Source organism: Cyrtonyx montezumae, unplaced genomic scaffold (genome assembly GCF_038088225.1).
Source record: "Cyrtonyx montezumae isolate F1298 unplaced genomic scaffold, pur_monq_1.0 scaffold_16, whole genome shotgun sequence".
In the NCBI taxonomy this organism is placed as follows: Eukaryota; Metazoa; Chordata; class Aves; order Galliformes; family Odontophoridae; genus Cyrtonyx; species Cyrtonyx montezumae.
In genome coordinates this window covers 15244459-15265348 of record NW_027071892.1, presented here as the reverse complement: position 1 = coordinate 15265348, position 20890 = coordinate 15244459, and the positions used below count along the sequence as shown (strand labels likewise).

The 20890-nt window shown below is 34.6% G+C and overlaps 1 protein-coding gene across 1 annotated transcript in view; it reads left to right on the top strand.

Annotated features, from left to right (window-relative positions):
• The window catches only part of SNX29 (sorting nexin 29), a 53520-nt gene that overhangs the window by 7807 nt on the left and 24823 nt on the right, over nucleotides 1-20890 (top strand). Inside the window, exons 5-17 of the mRNA XM_065732979.1 lie at nucleotides 970-1150; nucleotides 2911-2981; nucleotides 3830-4078; nucleotides 5428-5791; nucleotides 6879-6997; nucleotides 9574-9655; nucleotides 10065-10147; nucleotides 11465-11528; nucleotides 12757-12885; nucleotides 15902-15984; nucleotides 17118-17224; nucleotides 19214-19330; nucleotides 20431-20486. Of these exons, the coding sequence (XP_065589051.1) occupies nucleotides 970-1150; nucleotides 2911-2981; nucleotides 3830-4078; nucleotides 5428-5791; nucleotides 6879-6997; nucleotides 9574-9655; nucleotides 10065-10147; nucleotides 11465-11528; nucleotides 12757-12885; nucleotides 15902-15984; nucleotides 17118-17224; nucleotides 19214-19330; nucleotides 20431-20486 (1705 nt within the window). The remainder of the gene's footprint in view (nucleotides 1-969; nucleotides 1151-2910; nucleotides 2982-3829; nucleotides 4079-5427; nucleotides 5792-6878; nucleotides 6998-9573; nucleotides 9656-10064; nucleotides 10148-11464; nucleotides 11529-12756; nucleotides 12886-15901; nucleotides 15985-17117; nucleotides 17225-19213; nucleotides 19331-20430; nucleotides 20487-20890) is intronic.

The window sequence follows — 20890 nt, the reverse complement described above, 5'->3', positions numbered from 1 at the left end:
CTGTTTCTTGAGTGAAATACTATTTTAGGTACACTTTGCAACTTGAATATAATCACTTTAAAATGTTGAATGGAATCCTTCAGTGTGTTTGGAATCTTCATTGAAGTGAGAAGTTCTAAGTGCTTAATTAGCCTAAGTTTTGTAGAAATAGATAACATACTTAACTGGAGAGTTTTAGGTCGTTGGTAAATGGTTCACCTTATTTCAAGTTATAAAACAATCACAAAACAGTATATAGAATTGCATGACAAATTTATTCTTCCGTTGGGAATATTGGAGAAAATGTATCATGTGAATCAGTCTTGGTTTTGAAATAATGTATAACGAAACTTGCAAAATTAGCTTTCATAGAAGAAAGTAAAATATGTGGGTTGCTCATATAGTAATGCTTCCTTTGATTTGATATTTGCTTAAGGCATTAGATACGGATGTTGGTGGGATGGAATTAGAGGCTGAACCTGCCAACATTCTACTACGTTTTGTTGCTGTGTGATAGATGACAGCAGAGGGCCAGTCTGACAAAATGGCATCCCTCATGGAGGTGTGTATAGAGGAGGGGTGTGTAATTGAATACCTCCACGAGGGGACAAAGTTGCACCCACTGATACTCATGGGTGCTTGTGCATATTTATGTAAACCATACAGTGGGTGTGAACACAGTGAAGCAGTGGGTGATGTGTTTCAGCAGCAGAGATGGTGACAGGAAAGAAAAGCAATGTTCCAGACAGCCATATACAGCTGCCACATCATGAAATGAAAAGCAACTTTATTTGCTTATCTGTGTGAATCAGCTAATGGTGACTATGTTGGAAAATAGTGATTTGGGGATTTTCTCTATCATACAGTGTTACTGTGCTCTTTGTATCTACTTTAGTTTCCATTGAAATAAATAGGAGGCATTACTTTTGGAGTGAGCTTTGTAGATAAAACAAAAGCTTAGTGTTGTGCTTTTGTTTTGTTTTTCTGCAGAACCAGTGTTTTGGTACTATGTGAAAGAAGTTCTGAGTAAACACGAACTGCAGCGCTTTTATTCCCTGAAGACAATTACTACAGATACTGGCAGAGGCCGTGCTTGGTTGCGCTGTGCATTGAATGAACATTCCCTAGAAAGATATGTTCATATGCTACTTGCAGACAAGAATCGGCTTAGGTACTGTTTTTGATGTCATTGTAATGCAGAAAATGTGTATGTACTGACAAATGAAATCTTGAGATTAAAATGTCAACAAAATTCCAATGGGGAAGCCCCACAAGAAATACAACTGTAATAATAAATTGTACTAATTTTTATTCCAGTGATTCCACTTAATCTCACGTTTTTATTTTACTCATTTTTGAAATTGAGTCACTGAGATAGTGGTGTGTTCCCGAATCAGTGTGTGACCTGAAACAGGCTTCATTCTTACGTGTGAGAATATACATTTCTATCCTCATATTCATTTTCATCTACTTTCCTGACTCGCTTCCTTAATTTTTCAACAGTTGTCCTCTCTGATACCTTAATACACTAATGAAAGAGACTTTGAGTGCCTCTCTCACACTGATAAAATCACATAGTATTTCAGCCTTGATTTTATTCAGTAGTAGTTGCCTGTAGCCTGTTTGGGGATCTTTACACTGTAGTTTAAAAGCTCTGCCAGTCAAGCAATAGGTAGCTACTTCTACAGATTTCTTGGAAATGTTTTATAACTGTTACAGAATCACTACATGAATAATTTATCTTGTATTGTGAAAACCTAAGATGCTTTGGATGTGCAAAATACACCTACATTCCTTCTTGCCTGAGTCTTACCTTTTTTGTTACACATAGTATGGTTCTTTTCTTTTTGGAAATCTGTTATTTATTATTCTAATTTTTGAGCTAGAGCTGGTCAGTGTATTCAGCAGAAAGGCTCTATTTCCATTTGCATCAACTAATGGGTATACTTTCAGAACTGATCTCTTCAGTACCTTTCAGTCTGCTCCAGCCTTCTATAGCTTTCTTGCAAGTCAGATTTTGAAATGAAGTCAAATAGAGACAAAACAAGATCAGCAGCAAAAAACTGAATACTGTTGTAAGAGAATTTTGTGATTTGGATTACTAGGTCACGTAGTCCTGTCATGCTTGTACCAGTATATGTGCTGTAACAAGGTTGTCCGCACTGAGCATTGTATGTGAACCCTTGTTTCCAAAAAGGCTTATTGTGGAATATTTAAGATGTTATCTGAATTCAAGTGGAATTTATAGAATCAGTTTATATCCTGAACTCTTACCTGTTTTGAAAACTTAAATGAATCTGTTGTGTTTAATGTAGATTGAGGTCTTTCTTACTGTTTTTATGGGTTTTTTTTTAATCTGAATGCTGACAGCTAAAATACAGCATCCTGCTACTAAAAAGAACTGGATTTAGAATAACTAACTTTTTGTTCACTATGAAGTTTATTTTCCTTGTATCCAAATTCCTATTTGACCCTAACTATTAAAAATAACCGATGTGGTTTTGGATGTTGAAACAGCTTGTCAAATTGATTAGATATTTAGGTTGTGTTCATGCATCCTAATGCTTTGTGAAGGCCTGATGACTGTAAAATCAGCTGTAATAAAAACTTATATATGTGGAATAGTAGCAATAGGCATTGACAGACAATTGTGACTACTATTTTAGCATGAACCTCCTTGCCCAAAGTGGGTTTTTTTTTGTTCCCAATAAAAAAGATGTATTTTACCTGTGGTTAAATAAATAAATAAATGCATGTTTATTTACTGTTTTAGGGTGTCTCACGTGATTGTTTAGACAGTCTAAATATTCTACAACTTCAGGGAGTTACTGTGATGTTTGATTTGTTGGTAAACTCATTATAGATTTTTAAAAGTGGAATGTATGCGAGTATTCAACAGAATAGTATTTGCTTTTTCTTTTCAAATCATAGTGTCTTCTATGAAGACTCATCTTTTATGATGGATGAAGAACGTTCTAGTATGATCCCTACAATGGCAGCTGGTAACATCTTCTTTTATATGCATCTATTCTGGGAGAACTATTTCATTTTGAGGTGTTATTTCTGTTTCAATTGTGAAGTTTTTCTCTTAACTTTTGGCTTCTGCAGAGAATGTGCCTCAGATGCACATTCAGAGTAAGCAGTAAAAGTATTATGCCAGTTTGTTATGAATTGTCAGAATACTGGATCTAGCTTTTCTACAGTTCTAAAAGTGTTTCAGATTTTTTCTGTCCCTTTGTTAGTAAGGATAGCTATTTTTCTTCCCCTAAGACTATCTTGATTTGAAGAAAAAATGGGTTGCTCTTGACCTGAAGAGAATAATAGTGGTAGGCTTTTTTTAGTCTGACCTGGAATGCAGATAAATACACTGGAAGAAAGAATAAGACCTGGCAACATATAGCTTGATTTTTCTGAGTTAGGTCACAGAATTGTTGTATTGCTACTGTGTACGTCCTTTTTCTGGGATACATTATGACATGACTCCCGATGCAACGTAGAATTCACAGGTTTTTATTTGTGGAGTATAGGATCCAACAAATATTAAAGCTGCAGTGAAAAAGATTTAAAGGACTATAAATAAACTAGTTCAGCTGCATATTATGTATTCAAAAAGTACTGTAAACTGTACTAAGTAAAGAGAAATTCAGAACTGATTGACAAGGCTTGATTAGTATCTTAGAGTGAATTTTATGTGGAAGAGAGAGAATTCATGTGCAGAGAACTGCAGGAAAATTTTGGGGAAAAATGTTTTATCTGTCAGCTTTGTTATATACCTAGGTTCTATTTCTGTCACTTTTGTGTGAGGTGGGGGGTTTTGATCTTATATTTTTTTCCCTTCTCTTATCTGAAGGTCTGAACTCCATTCTCTTTGCAATCAACATTGATAATAGAGATTTAAATGGACAAAGCAAATGCACACCCACAGTGTCTGATCTGTTAAAGGAATCAACGCAAAATGTAACCTCATTATTGAAAGAATCCACTCAGGGAGTTAGCAGTCTTCTTAGAGAGATAACTGCATCCTCTGCTGTCTCCATTCTAGTAAAACCTGATCAAGACACTGACCCACTTCCAGTTCTCTCAAAGAATGTAAATGCTGGTAAGCATTTCTGCAATTTTGATGTCATTCAAAAAATTAATGTGTATTTAAATGACTTCTTTTCCAACTCAGTTTAATATACTGTTAAGAAAAAAAGATCTAGAAAACGTATGCTGTGCATACAAAACAGTTCAATGTGAACTGCCAAGTATGGTTGGCTTTTTTTTTTCTTTTTTGAAATTACTGATGTGGGTAATGGGAAGTTAAAAGGAAGCTAAAATAAACATTATCAGTGCAAGAGGCAAGCTACACTATCTTGTTGCTTTAACTGTGACTTGAGTTTCAACTTATTCATAAGATTATGCCCTGGAATGTCTGATGTAATGATTTTTCATTTTTAAGATGGTTACTTTTGACACTTCATTAGCCATCTAAACTGTTATATACCATATGAAGAATACAAGCTAAATTTTTTAAGGAGCACCTGAGTTTATAGTCTAAGCTCCTTTATGAAACAGGTAATTACTGGAAATAGAAAATTACTCATACCACATCTTGGCCTTTGAATGTGTTACTGTTGTAACCACTTTGTGGGGTATCATCACTGACAAGGACCCATTATTTTAATCCCTTGTGATTTAAAATTAATCAATTAAAATGTTATATTTATTATACATTAGACTCTTCAGCAGGGTCTTTGGTGATAGAACAATGGAAAATGGCTTGGAGCTTAAAGAGAGGATATTTAGATTGGATGTAAGGAAACTTTTACAGGGAGGCTGGTGAAGCACTGGAATAAGGTGCCCAGAGATGTGGTTGTTGCCTTGTCCCTGGAGACTTGTAAGGTGAGGCTGGATCAAATCCTGGGCAGCCTGATTTAGCTGTGCGTATCCCTGTTCACTGTGGGGGAGTTGGTCTTGATGACCTCTAAAGGTCCCCTCCAAATCTAAGGAGACTATGATTCTATGATTTGTCAGTTCGAAAAGTAACTAAGGAATATTTTACTGTCTTTATCATCATTATTTCCCAGAAATATTTCTTGTTTTTTTTTCCTTGTTGTGTAGACATACTCTGACATATGCACTTAGCCTAATCCATAGGAGATGGTGCTTGAAAGGGTTTTTGTCTTAAATTGCATTTTGTTGTTTGCTGAACTTTTTTTTTCCACTTCCAAATGAATACTATATACTATATAAATGCACCTCAAAAATAGTTTTTGAAATTTGAGTTACTTAAAGTATCTAAAGCTGAATTGATAAATTTAAAAACTAATGTGTATGGTAAGGTAATGAAATGCCTCATTAAATTGATTATTTTTTCTTTATTAAACTCATTTAGTACATGAGCTCTGTTAATACATCCTTTTCTTCTTCTTTTTTGAAATATGAAAACTTTAATGTTGCTACTAGAATTGAAATATAAGAAAGATCGAAAAAAGAAGAAGAGGGTGACAAATATAATCTCATTTGATGAAGAAAATGAAAATGTGGGGGATACCACAACGACCCCTATTATGGCTCAGAGTTCAGAGGAGAATTCAGATAGATCTTCAGTTTTTATATTACCCTTATCTGAAACTACTCATGGGAAAAATTTGAATGGTAATGAAAGTAACCACTTGTGGAAAGATAATTCCGTGTTCACGAACGGAGAGTATGAATACCAGAAACTAGATGTAAAGAGTATTGATGATGAAGATGCATATGAAGATGAACTATGTGGAAAAACATTAGGAAATAAAGGCACAGAAGATAAAACTAAGTCTTCTGAAAAGTAAGTAATTTTAGTGAAGAAACTAGTGGCAAATTTTTCTCCTTTCATGTGCACTGGCAAATTTGTGTAACTGACAAAAATCCTGGTAGACTTTTTTTTATTATTTGTTCTTTGTTTAAACTTTGGAATAGTTTGGAAATATTTTGCATCTGTGTTGCACCTAAAATCAGAATCTTGAGATGTTGGACTTGTTCTCCATGAGGTTCTCAGTTGCCAAAATTTCTTCAAAGCTGTAATTCTGACTTCTTTAACATTTACTTATTCTTAGTGTGATACCAGCTTTAGCTTGACTTCACAGAAATCCCATATATTTTAAGCAGAGCATGGTAGTATCAGAGTAATTTTAACCAAGACAAAATCATAAAACTGATAGTTTGGAATGGTCTGATCTTCAAATCATAAAATTAGAGTAGTTTGGGTTGGAAGGGACCTTAAAGATCATGGAGCTACACCCCCTTGCCATGTAGATGAGCACCTTCTGCTAGACCACCTGTTGCAGTGCCTCATCATCATAATGGAAAAGACTTTCTTAGATTCATAGAAGCACTAGGTTGGAAAGGACCTACAAGATCGTCTAGCCCAACCATCCTCCTATCACCATCCCTACCCACTAAACTACTAAATCATATCCCTTAGCACCTCATCTAGATGCTTCTTGAACAGCTCTAGGGACGGTGACTCCACCACCTCCCTAGGCAGGCCATACCAGCATCTGACCACTCTTTCAAAGAAAAAGATTTTCCTCATATCCAGTCTAAATCTTCCCTGGTGCAACTTGCAGCCATTGCCTCTTGACCTGTTCCTCATGTCTAATAAAAAACTACTCTCTTTCAAATTAAAAATTGTTAACCCTGTGTTCTGTCACTACTCCCTGATTAAGAATCCCTTTCCATCTTTCCTGTAAGCCCACTTTTAAATATTGGAAGGCTTGCTGTAAGGAATTTATTAATGTCATCTGTGAATTTATGTACTTCTGAACCAAGAAATTGGCAGGGAGATTACAATAAAGGTTTCACATGCAGTGATATCTGAAAAAAATATGAGCGTTGTGGAAATCTGACTATATACTTCTTATTTTTCTGTATAGGCCTCATGAAATAGTTACTTGCAATTCTCAGATATGCAGTTGGGCTCCTCTCCAAGTCCTGAATTATGACTCAGACGTTCTGTTTCCTGTCAGTGCTGTTGACTCTTACTCTCAAACTGGTAAATATTTTAATTGTATGTAATGCCAACAAGCTTTGTAATGAAATTTCTAGCATGGAACAGCAGTAAAGAAGCATGGCACTATACAAACATAGGAGATATTATACAACCAGGACAGGATCTTCATATATTTTTTCTTCTAGATAGGAGTCAAAGTTGATCATTTCAGTACTTGTATTTTCTTGTATTTAGCTCAGTCTTAGCTGGTTAGTTGAAGAGGATTTATCCACATGAAAATAGAGCAGAGATATATTGTGATTAAGCTGTAGTATTGTATGTGTTTGTTGGTTTTTTTTTGCAAATTTGAATGGTTGAATAAAAAGTATCCTTATCCAATTTCTAATGACACTTAGCTGGAAGAAGCTAAAAGTTTGAACATTTTAATTTTACCTTGAAGATCAGAGGAAATACTAAATGCTGAATGTAATTCAGTAGAAGTTATCTCTATTTTAATGGGAAAATATTGAATATTTTTGGATGTGCAGCATTTGTCCTGAGAGTTTAAAGAGACCATTACATATGAAAAAGTGTAATTCTCTTCTGTAAGAGAGATAAAAATAACATGATTCATAAAATAATGCTATACTGCCCTCTGCTGTATTCTAGTATTTCTACCTCTTAAGAAATGCCAGTGGTTCAGAAAAAAAGAAACTTTTTTTTCTAGTTTTCCCTCATTTTCAGTTTATGAAGGAGTGAACTTAGAAAACATGAGGTTTGTGCCTTGCTTATGACCCCATTATCTTAAATAACTTTTTACTGAAACTTAGAATCCAAGTCCATAGGTTCATAAGTGTTCTCTGAATGGAAAAGCTTGAAATCTGGAATATGAGTCAGTATTTTTTCTTGTAGTGGGGGGAGCATGGGGAATTGGGATCCTGCAGTTGAACTGCAGAAGTTAGTAGTAGACAGCTGGGTTTCACAATACAAGCAAGGAAACAGAAAGTTAAGGATATATGTAGCTGAAATCAGAGTTGAGAAACCTGATCTTTTGAAAGATAACACTGCCCTAGCAGGGGAGTTAGACAAGATGATCTTTAAAGTTCCCTTTCAACCCCAGCCATTCTAGGATTCTATGATCAGGAATGATCCATTTGACTGTTACAATTCATTAACATTACTTCCTCTTAGAACTGTTTTGAAGACAGTGCTTCAGTACTACTTTAAACAGATCTTTTTAGTTCTAGTTCTCCTTCTTCCTTCTTTGTATTGCTGATAAACTCTATGATCCAGTACACAAGCCATAACAATGTGGCATTGAGCTGGTGGAAGAAATAATCTTCATCTGCTACAGTAAGCGGCATCACAGATTTTTCTATCTAGTTTCCTAGTTTCATCTTCCCGTGATGCCAGTGGGCACTGGAATGCTGGAGCATTTGTGTCTTCACTACAGGGTCCATCATACAAATGTATTTAGTGAGCTTCTGTAATACATATAGTTTAAACCATTATTTCAGTTCACAGGTCTTACACAGGTGAATAATGAGATTTTATCTATTTCGAATACATATATAACATAGTGTTATTTGTTCATATGAGTTGTCAGTTTCAGTCTGCTGCTATGCTTCATGAGTGCGTCAGGACATGTCACATCTCCACATGCTTAGAGATAGGAGAACCTGAATCAAAAATCAGTTTCCTGGAATTAAAATGGAATATATAATTAAGAACTGAACTTCAGTAAACTACAGCTTAAAAAAAATGAGCTTCCTTCTCTATGGTCATCCTGACATAAATCTTATTTCCCATCATTTTTTTTTTTGTTTCCAGACTTCCTGCTTTTTAAATTCTGTGCTGACATTTTTAGCTCCCAATTTCAGGATTATTTTATTATTTATTATTCATCTTTGTAACCCTTAACATTTTCTGCATCTCAGTGTAGTGGGTTTTATTTTTTTTTCTTAATGCATTCCCAGGAGGGAGGATGGTATTGCTTGTTTCCTTCCAACTGACCTACCATCATGGCAGGCCCAGTGATGTCTCAGTTTTGATACTGAAAGTTGTGGATCTATTTTGTCTATGCTTTTCTGAGATGTATGTGATTTCTGATATTTGGTTCATGGGTGTGTATGCCAAATGTCAAAAAAAAGAAAAAAAGTAAAAGAAAAGCCACGATGCTCTGTTGTGAGTCTGTTCAGGAATAGCACCTTTGCAAGGCTTCAGATAGTGGGGACTAACTACAAATTCCATTCCTGCAAGTCAAAAAGATTTGTAATGGGTATTGGATGTCAGATGTTAATTAAACACCTGGGACTTGTAAAAACAACTTTAATTAAAAAATTCCTTAATATCTTTACAACATTGTTATCAGTGTTAAATGTCAACACTGATAAATATCTATGCTATAATGAGTAGTTTTGCTATAGGTAAGATTTTCTAAACTAATGGTTGTGTTACAATCCTACCTGCATTTGTGGTGAATGTGCAGAAGCCAGATTTGGAAAAGGCTTTTAAGCACTTAAAATTCTTTAGTAAAGGCAAGTGTATCTAGATAAAGTGTAACTATTTTATCTCTTTTTTAATTTTTTTTATTTAAGTACTGTTAATTTAAGAAAGTTTATGTATGCATTCTATTTTAGATAAACTGGAGAATGGAGAGGAGCATAAAAATGTTGTTCATGCAGCAGAACTGTTTCCAAGAAGATCTGATCTTTCTTACAGGTACATGTCAAATATGTCTTGTTAGGGGAAAAAAACAAACAAAAAAAAGCAACCAGAATACCTTCAACCTATAGCTGCCAGTTTACTATAGTAACCATTCAGCTTTGGAAAACAAACTGCTTATCAGGCAATTCTTGGAAATTTTTGGAAGGACAAAATAGGCTTTATGTTGTTCTGTTTTTTTTAAACATACATTTGTGACTGGTTGATTTGAGCCTTTTTTGCTTGTACTCTTAAATCAGACAAAAGAGGTGTCTTGAAGGATAGTTGAACATAAGTGGTTGAATATGTGTTGTTTTCTGTGCGTGATTGTGTTTTGAATAGTTAATGAGAACTCTAGTTCTGTTTTTAAGTTTTGAATTCAGGATTTTATTTACATTTATTGATGAGGTTCTTTTTTTATAACTAGAGTGGAAGTCAGTCCTTCAGCTCAAGTGAATGCTTTAAGCAATATGTTGCCTTCAGCCACTGTGCCAGAATCTATGACAATTAGTAAGTACTTCCTTGATGGATATAAATTCAACTTTTAAAATCCTTTAATTCTTCGCTTATGTTTTTATTTTAGTAACATCTGTTTATAGGGGGTTCATTTCTTATATGCTGGTCACAAAGACTGCTCTAAAATGGTTTTGAATTGGCAATACCAGGTTCTTTGCAGATGCATATGTTAGCCTATCTTTCCATAGAACTGCTGTAAATAACCTTCTACTAGTTGTGGGTTGTTAAAAGAACAGTAATAATTTGGTTAATATCTTTAAATTTCTGCAAGTTACAAAAGTGCCAATGGTTGTTTCTGATATTATTTGGTGTGCTTTTTGTACAGCCTAATAGGGCAAAAAAGTAAATCCAGAACTCTTTGTACACTCAGAATATGGTTTTGATATGGAAAATATATACACAAAATATTAATATATTATTAATAATAATAATAATTATTATTATTATTAATAACTATTGTGTTAATAATAACTAATACTAGCAGCAAGATTCCAAGTACATGGCTTTGAGTCAACACTTTACAGTACAGAAAAGCTGCTCTGGTATCAACGTTAAACATAACTCTAAAAAATGCAAGTGAAATACTGATGTGTGTGCAGAAAGATGATCCTTAAGTTATCCCCATACTGACACAGTTCTCCCCTGAAATGGTAGTGCAGCTGAAGATGGTACTTCTTACAAGTCAAAGAAATTGTCTAATTTTTTTGTCTTGATATTAGGAAAGAAATTATTTTTGAAGTTATTCATAGGAAATAAGGTTTCTTTAGTAGGAAATAAGATTCAGAAATTGTCATCTTTAAAACAGTACACTGAGCTTGAGAAGAAATGTCACGAGAAGGCAATGATATCATCTCTACTTTGGTCTCATTGTAATACTTATATGCCTGTATCAGATTTTACAGAAAAAAGAGCAAGCAATTTGAAGATGGTAAACAAGTAACAATGTGTTTCACTAATACAGTAGTGAAAAGGTGCTGTATTATGTCCTGAGATGCCTCATATGGCTGTGATTAAAACAGCCTCAACTATAGAAAAACTTGTGTTTGTATTAAAACCAAATAGAGACTACTTTGATTTTATTGGTACTTCTGATACTGTTTGAATAATAGAGTTTTCAAAAGATTGCTCAAATTAGTGATGAGATCAAGAGAATTGTTAGATGCTTTGTTGAATAGCAAATGATCTTGATGTTGTCCTAAGTGTGCTGTTGAAATAACACCACCACATACATGACTGTTAGATTGTAAATGAGCAACAACAAATTCATCCCCCCTCCCCATTCCCCTTTCCCATTCTATTTTTCATTTTTAGGTGAACTTCGTCAAGCTATTGTGGCCATGATGAATAGAAAGAATGAACTGGAAGAACAGAATAGGTAATTTTTCAGGTCAAGAGTAGCTCTATAATTTCAAAAACCTGTTGTCATTCAGCTTCTCTAATGTAAGATGTCCTTCATGTACAGCTGTGTGTAATCTGCCATCTTTTTCATGTAAATGTTATTTTTATTTGAAAGGTAAGCTTAGTACTTCAACATTCAACTGTGGATTCATTATTTTTTCTTTGAATTTAAATCACATATAGATGTCTTTGGGAGGTTTTGCCAGTTGTAGGTTTTTGAAATCAAAACTTAGAGCCAAAAGAGTCTTATGATTTCTTAATATGGCTTTCTGAGTGAATTAAAGTTTATGCAAATATTCAATGTTTTTTTTATTTTTACCTCTTCAAGCGCAGAAATGATATGGGACCACTAACAATGTTACATTGAAAGTGGCTTTCATACAGATATGTTCACTTGGGGCAAAATAAAGATATAAATGCAAAAATAGTACGTTGTTGATTCAATATGCTCACAAACCTAATTTATTTAATATATTGAAACTCTTGGTTAAACAAATGAAAATAAAAATATATTGGAGATGTACTGTTGCTCTATAATTGGATTTTGGCAGTAACATGTTTTTAATACATATTTTAATGTTGCTTTTAAGGTTGAGACTACTGATAGATAATGTTTTGCTTCCTCTTCTCCCACTCAGTCTCGTAATTGCAAGCTACTGCTCCATTTAACTCAGTGTGTTTCATCTGAAGGACCAGGATGCTTTTGGTTTTACATCATTTTGACCCTTGTTAGCTCATCAAGATTTTCACGCAGAGGCATGTATGACAGTGCAGTCAGTAGAGCCAAGAGTTGTACCAGTCTCCTGCTGTGGCTAATAAACAAATTTCTTGTAGATTATTCCTGGAAAGTAGTAGCTTGCACTGGAGTGCAGAAACCAGATAATAAGCCACTTTCTATTTATAGTAAATATTCATGTGTGTGGTAGTATGGTAGATATTGTTATAGATTGTGCATGTTGATGAGATTAATAGAAATGTAATAATAAGCACTTACAACTGGTTTTGATTGGATACTTTTTCCTTGCAGCTTTCCATCTCTTTCTATAATCAAACTGGTTTGTTTATTTATTTACTTATTTTACATTGAATAATGAAATTCTAGGGTGATGTTAATGGTATCATTCAAACAACCTGCTGTGTGATTTGTAGAGTATTCTTTCATTACTGTTTACAGTTTTCTAACAGATGCTGCTGCCTTCTTCCAGGTCCCTTAGAAATCTGCTGGATGGTGAGATGGAGCATTCTGCTGCACTGAGGCAGGAAGTTGAGAATTGCAGAAGGAAAGTAGCAGAACAGGAAGAGCGACATGCCACAAAAGTCCAAGCCTTGGTGAGGTGAGAAACATAACAGTCATAAAAGTAACAGTAACAATTAGGAAGTAATGTTAGTATAGGAATTAAACTAATAGTAAGAAATAAAAAAAGGCACAAAAATAGTGGCTGGGTTGGGTAGTTGGGTAATGAGTATAGGCAGTGCTGCTAAGGGATCTTGGAAGACAAGAGGAAATAAAGAATCTGTGGTGTGTAATTGTGAGGCAAGAAGTATGCAAGTCCTCCGTAGAATTTTTATATTCCAGATAATTTCTACCTTGTTTGGGCATAATTTAAGAAATACCAAAAAAGAGTAATAATACCAAATAAAACCTCCTAAAGACATGTATAATTTAATCCAATCCATTGTTTTTCAGCATTAACAAAATAAATCAGCAAAAAATAGTCATTATTTTAAAAGATTAAATCGTATATTTTTCATTTGTTTTTGTCCTATTTGCAAATTGATGTCATACATGTAGTCAGATGAATCTTGTTATCTTCACAATTTACTATTTTCCTGTGATGCTTAATTTTGAAATCAGATGTGAAAAAGTCATAATTCTTTATGTCGATTTTATGGCAAAAATCATGACTTCATCTGACATTTTTTAACATCACAGTGTAATTTCTTAGGATGCTAATTATACATATATGCTGCTATTATAAATCAATTATTTACCTTTTCAGAATTAGGACAACAGAAAGTCTTTTTTTCTCCCTATGTCTATATTGATTGCTTACTGTAATCTAATATATGCTAGTTATTTTGGGGATTTGTTATATTGGCTTGTGAGCACTGCTGTGAATAAGTGTTAACATTTTTCAACCTTAATTGGCTTTGAAATTAAATCAGCTATTGGTGGAAAACCTGGAATTGTGGAAATAATGAAACATGGAAGCATATATTGAGCAAAGCATATAAGTTATTACACTTGATCTTCTTTAGACTGAGCTGTATATCTTCACCATAAAAGGGAGTACTTTAGCCCTTGAAAAATCAATAAATGCAGAATAAATAAGGGACTATGAACTACAGGGTGTTTTGCTATAAGTGCTTGTACTGATATTGGAGAAACCGTGGTTTAAAATTTGAAGCAGAAAGCGATTGCAGATATGTGAGGAAATGAGCATGAGCCTTATGTTTTGTCTTTTCCAAAAAAATGGAAAAGATCCATTGTACTGCCACATCCATCTTTTAGAATGTAAATGTCTTTGAGTATGTCTCCCCATTCCTTTCTCTCCATGTCTCACCAGGAACACCGTGTTAAAAAGCACGTTGCTTGTCAAGTATCCAAGTGTAATATAACTTAATTCTTTGCTAAGAGAAAATAATAGAGGCAGAAGCAGAGTTTTATGTGACACAGACTACCTAAATTGTGTGACACACTAACTTAAGGCTTTTTTTTCATCTTAATGTTTGGTTTTCCTAAGTATTTCCTAGGACTTGAAATATTTCTTTTTTTTTTTTTTTTAGCTTGGTGACCTTTGTTGGTCCCTTCTAACTGAACTGCTCTATTTTAGGTCTGGTGGTTGCTAAACCTATTGTTTAGCATAATTGTTAAACTGAAACAGGGCCTAATCTCAGTTTGGTTGAGGTTCATCTTGTCCAAGCTTCCTGCTCAATTTAATGGATTTAATTTTAAATTAGAATTAGACAAGAATTCCTGCAAATCTGACCCTGTACAGGAGTTTCTCTTCCTTAACAATACTTGCTGTGAAACCTTTGTAGCCCCTCTGTTATTTATGCAATAGCTGTTTAAATTACTGCAGCTAAAAACTGATGTCACTTCAACTAAAACAATTTTTTCCTGTTTTCTTGTTCTTTTATTAGACTGTACTAAAATTCTTTGAAACTATACTTAAAACAAACAAACAAAAAACCATTTCATACTCTCTTCTAATCTTGACTAGTTCCAAAAGATACATTGAATAGTTCGCTTTCAAACTTCTACCTACTACAATACATAGATTATCTTGCGAGTGACTGCATTCTATTTGAGCAATTTGGAAGAGCTCAATTTCTTTGAGGCCAGAAAGACAATCTGGAATGATCTTCAATACTTGGAATTTACAAGGTGGTTTGCTGCTGATGACAACCAGTTTTGGTTACATTTTCTGTGTACTTTGAACTGAAGTGTTAATGCATGTTTGAGTCAAAATATTTTACTAGTGCTGCAGCCAAATTTGGAAGCCCATAAAGCACTGCACTTTGTGTTTTTACTAGCCATATTTAATATTGTTGAAATTTTTACACAGAAACTTATCAATGTCTAAGGGTCTAAGGTGTTTGAATTAGGAATTGTTAGTTGGATGATGTCTTAGGTGAGCTGAGTTTCATAGAATTGCAGGATTGCAGCGGTTGGAAGGGTCCTCAAAAGATCATTGAACCCAAACCCCATGCTAAAGCAGGTTCTCAGCAGTAGAGCACAGAGGTTGTTGTCCAGATTGGTCTTTGAATATCTCCATAGAAGGGGACCTCACAACCTCTCTGAGTGACCTGTTCTAGTGTTCCATCACCCTGACATTAAATAAGTTCTTCCGCATGCATTTATGGAACTTTACAGCTTCCTAGTTGTGACTGATAATATAAGCTGTTTGCTCGCTGTTTTTGGAAGTTGTTAAAAATGACATAATCTGGAAAGCAGTGTCACATTTAATTTTATTTTGGATTGTGAATCTTAATTATATTGCACTCAACAGCAACTTTATATATATAAATAAGGACCAGCAAATGTATTTGCATATGCTTCTGAAGAGTTCTTTCTTAACTAAATTCCCATAAATGCACACCTTTGCATGTAAACTGTTTTCAGCTTTCTGTAGGCTTCTCTAGATTTTCATGGTTACTTACAGGTATCTGGAAAACAAATTTGCCTGGCACTATGCTGTTCATATATTATTTAATGTGTAAATGTTTTGTTTTTTAGCTTGATGACAAGCTAAGTGAAGCCCATTATTGCAGCTGGAATGTTTGTTTCCTCTGAAATGTTGTTCTAATTTGAGAACTTTTTTCTTATGCTGTTCTTTTTATCAACAGAGAAAATGAAGTGCTAAAAGTGCAGCTTAAGAAGTATGTAGGAGCTGTCCAGATGCTCAGAAGAGAAGGTCAAGCCGTGGAAGGTAAGGATAAAAAACAAAAAAATTCCATTCACAGGATTCTGCCACAGAGGCAGTTTGTTATTAGGAGCAGAGTATAAAAGGATAAACCTCAATCATCTACTTCAGTAATAGCACAGGGATTTGGATTTCTGCCAAATGTCTGTAAGAGTTTAGTTTTCCTTCTGGAGGTAGATCATTCCACTTCAGGCTTTTCAGGCTGAGATCATGAATCATAGAATTGTAGGGGTTGGAAGAGACCTAGGGGGATCATCAAGTTCAACTACGCTGCTAGATCGGGTTTCCCTACAGTGGGTTGCACAGGAAGGCGTCCAGGCTGGTTTAGAATATGTAGATAAAGCAATAAAATAATTCCATTAACTCTGGACAAATTTTGTTTTTAGTTACGTTAGTAAGCCTAAAAGTAGCTATGATAAATTATGATATGCAATTGCTGTCGTCTCCTGTAGTTTTTTCAAGTGAGACATAAAAATATGAAGGGAATATTGACCAGCTGGTCTTCAAGTATGGAAGTGGTAGCTAGGAACTGGATAGAATAAACAAGTTTTCATTCACTGAGGCTAAGAAGAGAAGTAATGGGCTTAAATGGCAGGTGAAGCAAGTTTGATATCAAGAAAACCTTTTCTGAAAAGAATACTTTCATTTAAATAAATTATGCACAGAAGCATGAAATCTCCTTTATTGAATGCTTCTAAAATAAATTAACTGTGAGGAATAAAATAAATACGGCTGATTCTGCTGTATGAAAAAGGACAAAATGTTAGGTAAAGCTTGACATGTCAGTTCTCAGCCCTATTTGTAATTCTATGATGTGTGAATAGTTCTCTGCAAGTAATATGAAATGTTGTTTTGAAAGAGTAAGAAAAAAAAACACAAGATCACAAGCTTAGTTTTCAAAGGGTATTTGTAGGAGTTGGAGTCAGTATCTATGTAGCTGTAGTCACAAAACAGCCAGATTCTTTAGCTTTTATTGTTTACTGCAGCATTTCATTGTAGTACTTGTAATATTGTTTAATATTAAATCCTACTTTGATACTTCTAAGAACTATTTCTTTTAGAACTTCTACTCTGAAACAGGTTGTCTTCAATGTTTATGTAGTTTAATGTTTTTAATTTGAGGTATCTCTTTGTTTTAGTTTTGCCAAACATTTGGAGCACTGATGGTGAACTTAGTATTCCGGAACAAAAGCAAGTAGAAAACAATGAGGAGCTAGCCAGCTCATATGAAAGAAAACTGATTGAGGTAAAGTACACTTAACTTTTGAGGGGTTGCAGTAGTAACATTGCATTTGAAACTGTATATTTTCTTTCCCTAGCTGTATTTTTTCCCCATTAGTCTAAAACAAATTTCTCATTTTTGCTTTAAAAATAAATAGTTTAATTTTCAGGCTTCTGTTGTTAAAATGCAGGTTTATTCATTCAACTTCAAAGCCAGTTTAAAACAGTTCACATGATTGAAATGCTTAAAGATACACACTCATGTTTTATGTTAAAATTGATTGGTATAAAAATGCCACATTGCTTACAATAAAAAAGTACCATACTTGTTAAATTATATGTTCTCTTTCAGCCTAACGGTGATTTCGTGTGTCAATTTTGAACCGATTTGTTTTACTACATTAAGAAATACCACTTTGATGAAGGTTTTTAATGATCACGTTCCTTAAGGTTATTATTGATGAAGGTGAAATGGACAGACAAGAGGTTTCTGGCATTGTATAAGTTACAGTATGCAATTATCAAGCTTTGTTGTTTTATGAATTGAACTTTAAAGATTCCTGAGGACAAACTTAAGTCTGTCTTTTTTTGTAATTTTGTACAGTTTTTCTGATTAGATTTTTTCTGATTGTGTTTAATTTTGGTAAAGCTTTGTAAAGTAGCTTATGGAGTACTGTAATATGGAAATGCTTGACAGAAACTACCAGATCAGATGATGTGATCATGTCAGAAAAAGTTCCTAATACAGGACTCTCTTTTTCAAAGTAACATAAAATTCATTTATTACTGAAAAAAGTAGCAATAAAAGAAGGAAGACTATGGATTAATCCAAGTTTAAATAAAAATTATACCCAGATTAAAGTTATGGAATTTAAAACCTATATGTCCTATTAAATATTAAACAGACATTTTTGTAGAAATAAATCATAGAATCATAGGATGGATTGGGTTGGAAGGAACCTTTAAGGTCATCCATTTCCAACCCCCTGCTATAGGCAGGGACACCTCCCTCCAGAGCAGGTTGTTCCAAGTCCTATTCAGCCTGACCTTGAATGCCTCCAGGGCAAGGGCATCCACAGCCTTGCTGCTCAACCTGTTCCAGTGTCTCACCACCCTCACAGTAAAGAATTTTAAAACCCTAGACTAAATCTACATACTTCCAATTTAAAACAATTTCCCCTCATCCTGTTGCTACCTGCCCTTCTAAAACATCCCTCCCAGGTTTCCTGTAGGCCCCTTTTGGCTACTGAAGGAAGGCTGCTTTAAAGTCTCTTCAGATCCTTCTCTTCTCCAGGCTGAAAAGCTCCAACTCTCTCAACATGTTCTCAGGGAGGAGTTACTCCATCCCTCTGATCATTTTTGTGGCCCTCCTCTGGACTTTCTCCAGCAGATCCACGTCCTTCGTGTGTTGGGGCCCCAGAACTGGATGCAGTACTCCAGGCTGTGTCTCACGACAGCAAAGTAGAGGGGCAGAACCAACTCCCTCGACCTGCTGGTCACACTTTTCTTGATGTAACCCAGGATACGGTTGGCTTTCTGGTCTGCAAGCTCACACTGCCAGCTTGTGTTGAATCTCTCATCAACTGGCAGTCCCGAATCCTTCTCCCCAGGGCTGCTCTCAAGCCATTCTCTGCCCAACCTGTACCTATCCTTGAGATTGCTTATCTGGCACTCCATTTATGTGGCCCACATCAACATTCCTTTTTTATTTTTTTTGGGTTAGAAATAGAAATAATTGGAAACTTCTAACAGTAGGATTTTCTGAACGGAGTCTTTTTTTCTGTCTTGAAAGTAATTCTACAAATTCCTTTTGGCTCATATTTCTTTTCTGCCAGGCTTACAAGCACCATTGTCCATTCAAGACAAAATCCCTTGCCAGGTGTATCAGGTATTGATAGATACCTCTCAGAATTGAAGCTTTCATTCAACTTCATAGTTTAGTGACTCTGATAGGAGTAATTTTCTTCAATTTAGGACAGATAGGACAGATTTATCTCTGGGCTATGTTTTTCAGGTGGCTGAAATGCATGGGGAATTGATTGAGTTTAATGAGAGGCTGCATCGTTCTCTAATGGCTAAAGAAGCTCTTGTGTCCCAGATGAGGCAAGAGCTAATTGATTTGAGAGGACCGGTAAGTCTTTGTTTATTAAATGGAGGAATATCTTTCTTTACTAAGCTCAAAACCATTAGTCTTGTAGAATTAAGGTCTATATTTGCTTATAAGAAATAGCAGCTGATAAAACATCAACCAAGAACACCTTATTTGGTATTTTTGATACTTTCATTCTCTTCAGCAGTATTGAATATAAAACAGATACATTCAGACAATAAAATTGTTTGAAGTATTCAAAATATAGGGGTTTTAGTTTTTTTTAACTGAGCTTTCTTTGAAAGGTTGAACAGCATTACATAATTGGAAGGTTTCCAAATATGAGGTCAGTTGTATCCATGAATCTAAAGGTAACAGCAACTGCTGTTCTAAATTTTTGTGATGCACCTAGAGGCACTGAAATTTTCAGTGTTATACTCAGTTGATTTTAAAAATGCTATGAAAATATATTTATATTCTGTTTTTTTAGTTATTATACTCACCTTCTTTCCCTCCCTTTAATTTTATCTCCCTATTTGTGTCATGAGCTCAAATCCCTTATATGAGGGCTGATCAGAAAGTAATGCCTATTTTAGTATGTTGGCCCACAACATCAGAGGCAGATGTTGATGAGATGGCAGTAGTGGTTGAACCTTCCTATTTGCTGACTGCTTTTCATATCAAAGTTTCTTAGAAACTACGTTTTAAGATAAAGATATTAATTGTGAAGTTTCAATTAACTAGACAAGGGATAGAGCTGCTAATTTTAAGATTTTTCATCTAATGTATTTTTCAGAAGGCACTGGTTATAATACCCTCTTAACATCTGACTTCAATTTACATGCTGAAAAAGGGTATTGCTCTCAATCTATTATATTAGTCTTTAAGTATGTATAAAAATATATTCAAAATGCCTTCCTTTTATAAAGCCAGATTTGTTCATTCACAAAGCAATTACAGCACGAAGACCTTGCAAGTGTGTTATGTTGTAACTACTGTTGCACAATTGCTAATTTTTTATTGTTTCTCAGTAGTAGTTTTCAAGCTGTAAAATGCCAATAAATGTTGAATTTTAATTTTCTTAGAAGATTATACATAAAAATTATGATAACCAGCATGTGGTTTCTGTTATGTAAATATAGGTCCCTGGAGATTTGAGTCAAACATCTGATGATCAGAGTCTGTCAGACTTCGAAATGTAAGTTTCTAATATGCATGTCTGCTGCATTTATGTGAAAGGAGAATAAGCAAGGAGATTGGTTTATCTCCTTTCCTACATTATTTCTTAAAGCTGAATTCTCAGATGTGGTGTTTCATTGCCAAAAAGTGTGGAGAGTTGTACTGTCCTCACCCTGGTTGTAGTGTTAAATAAAGTTGAATGCAAGGAGTTTAGATTCAGGACAATCTTCCTGAAATGTTCATTCAGTGTTCTAGAACTTAGTATTCTAACATGGCACCAAAAGGTTACTGTTTTCTGTTGTTCTGGTTTTGGTAGATACTAGATTTATAGCACTTGATGGTCCTTTTTATCTTCTCATCTCAGTGCATACAAATAGTACTATAAAAAAAATTACAGTAAGTCATCACAGATAGAAGTGGTGT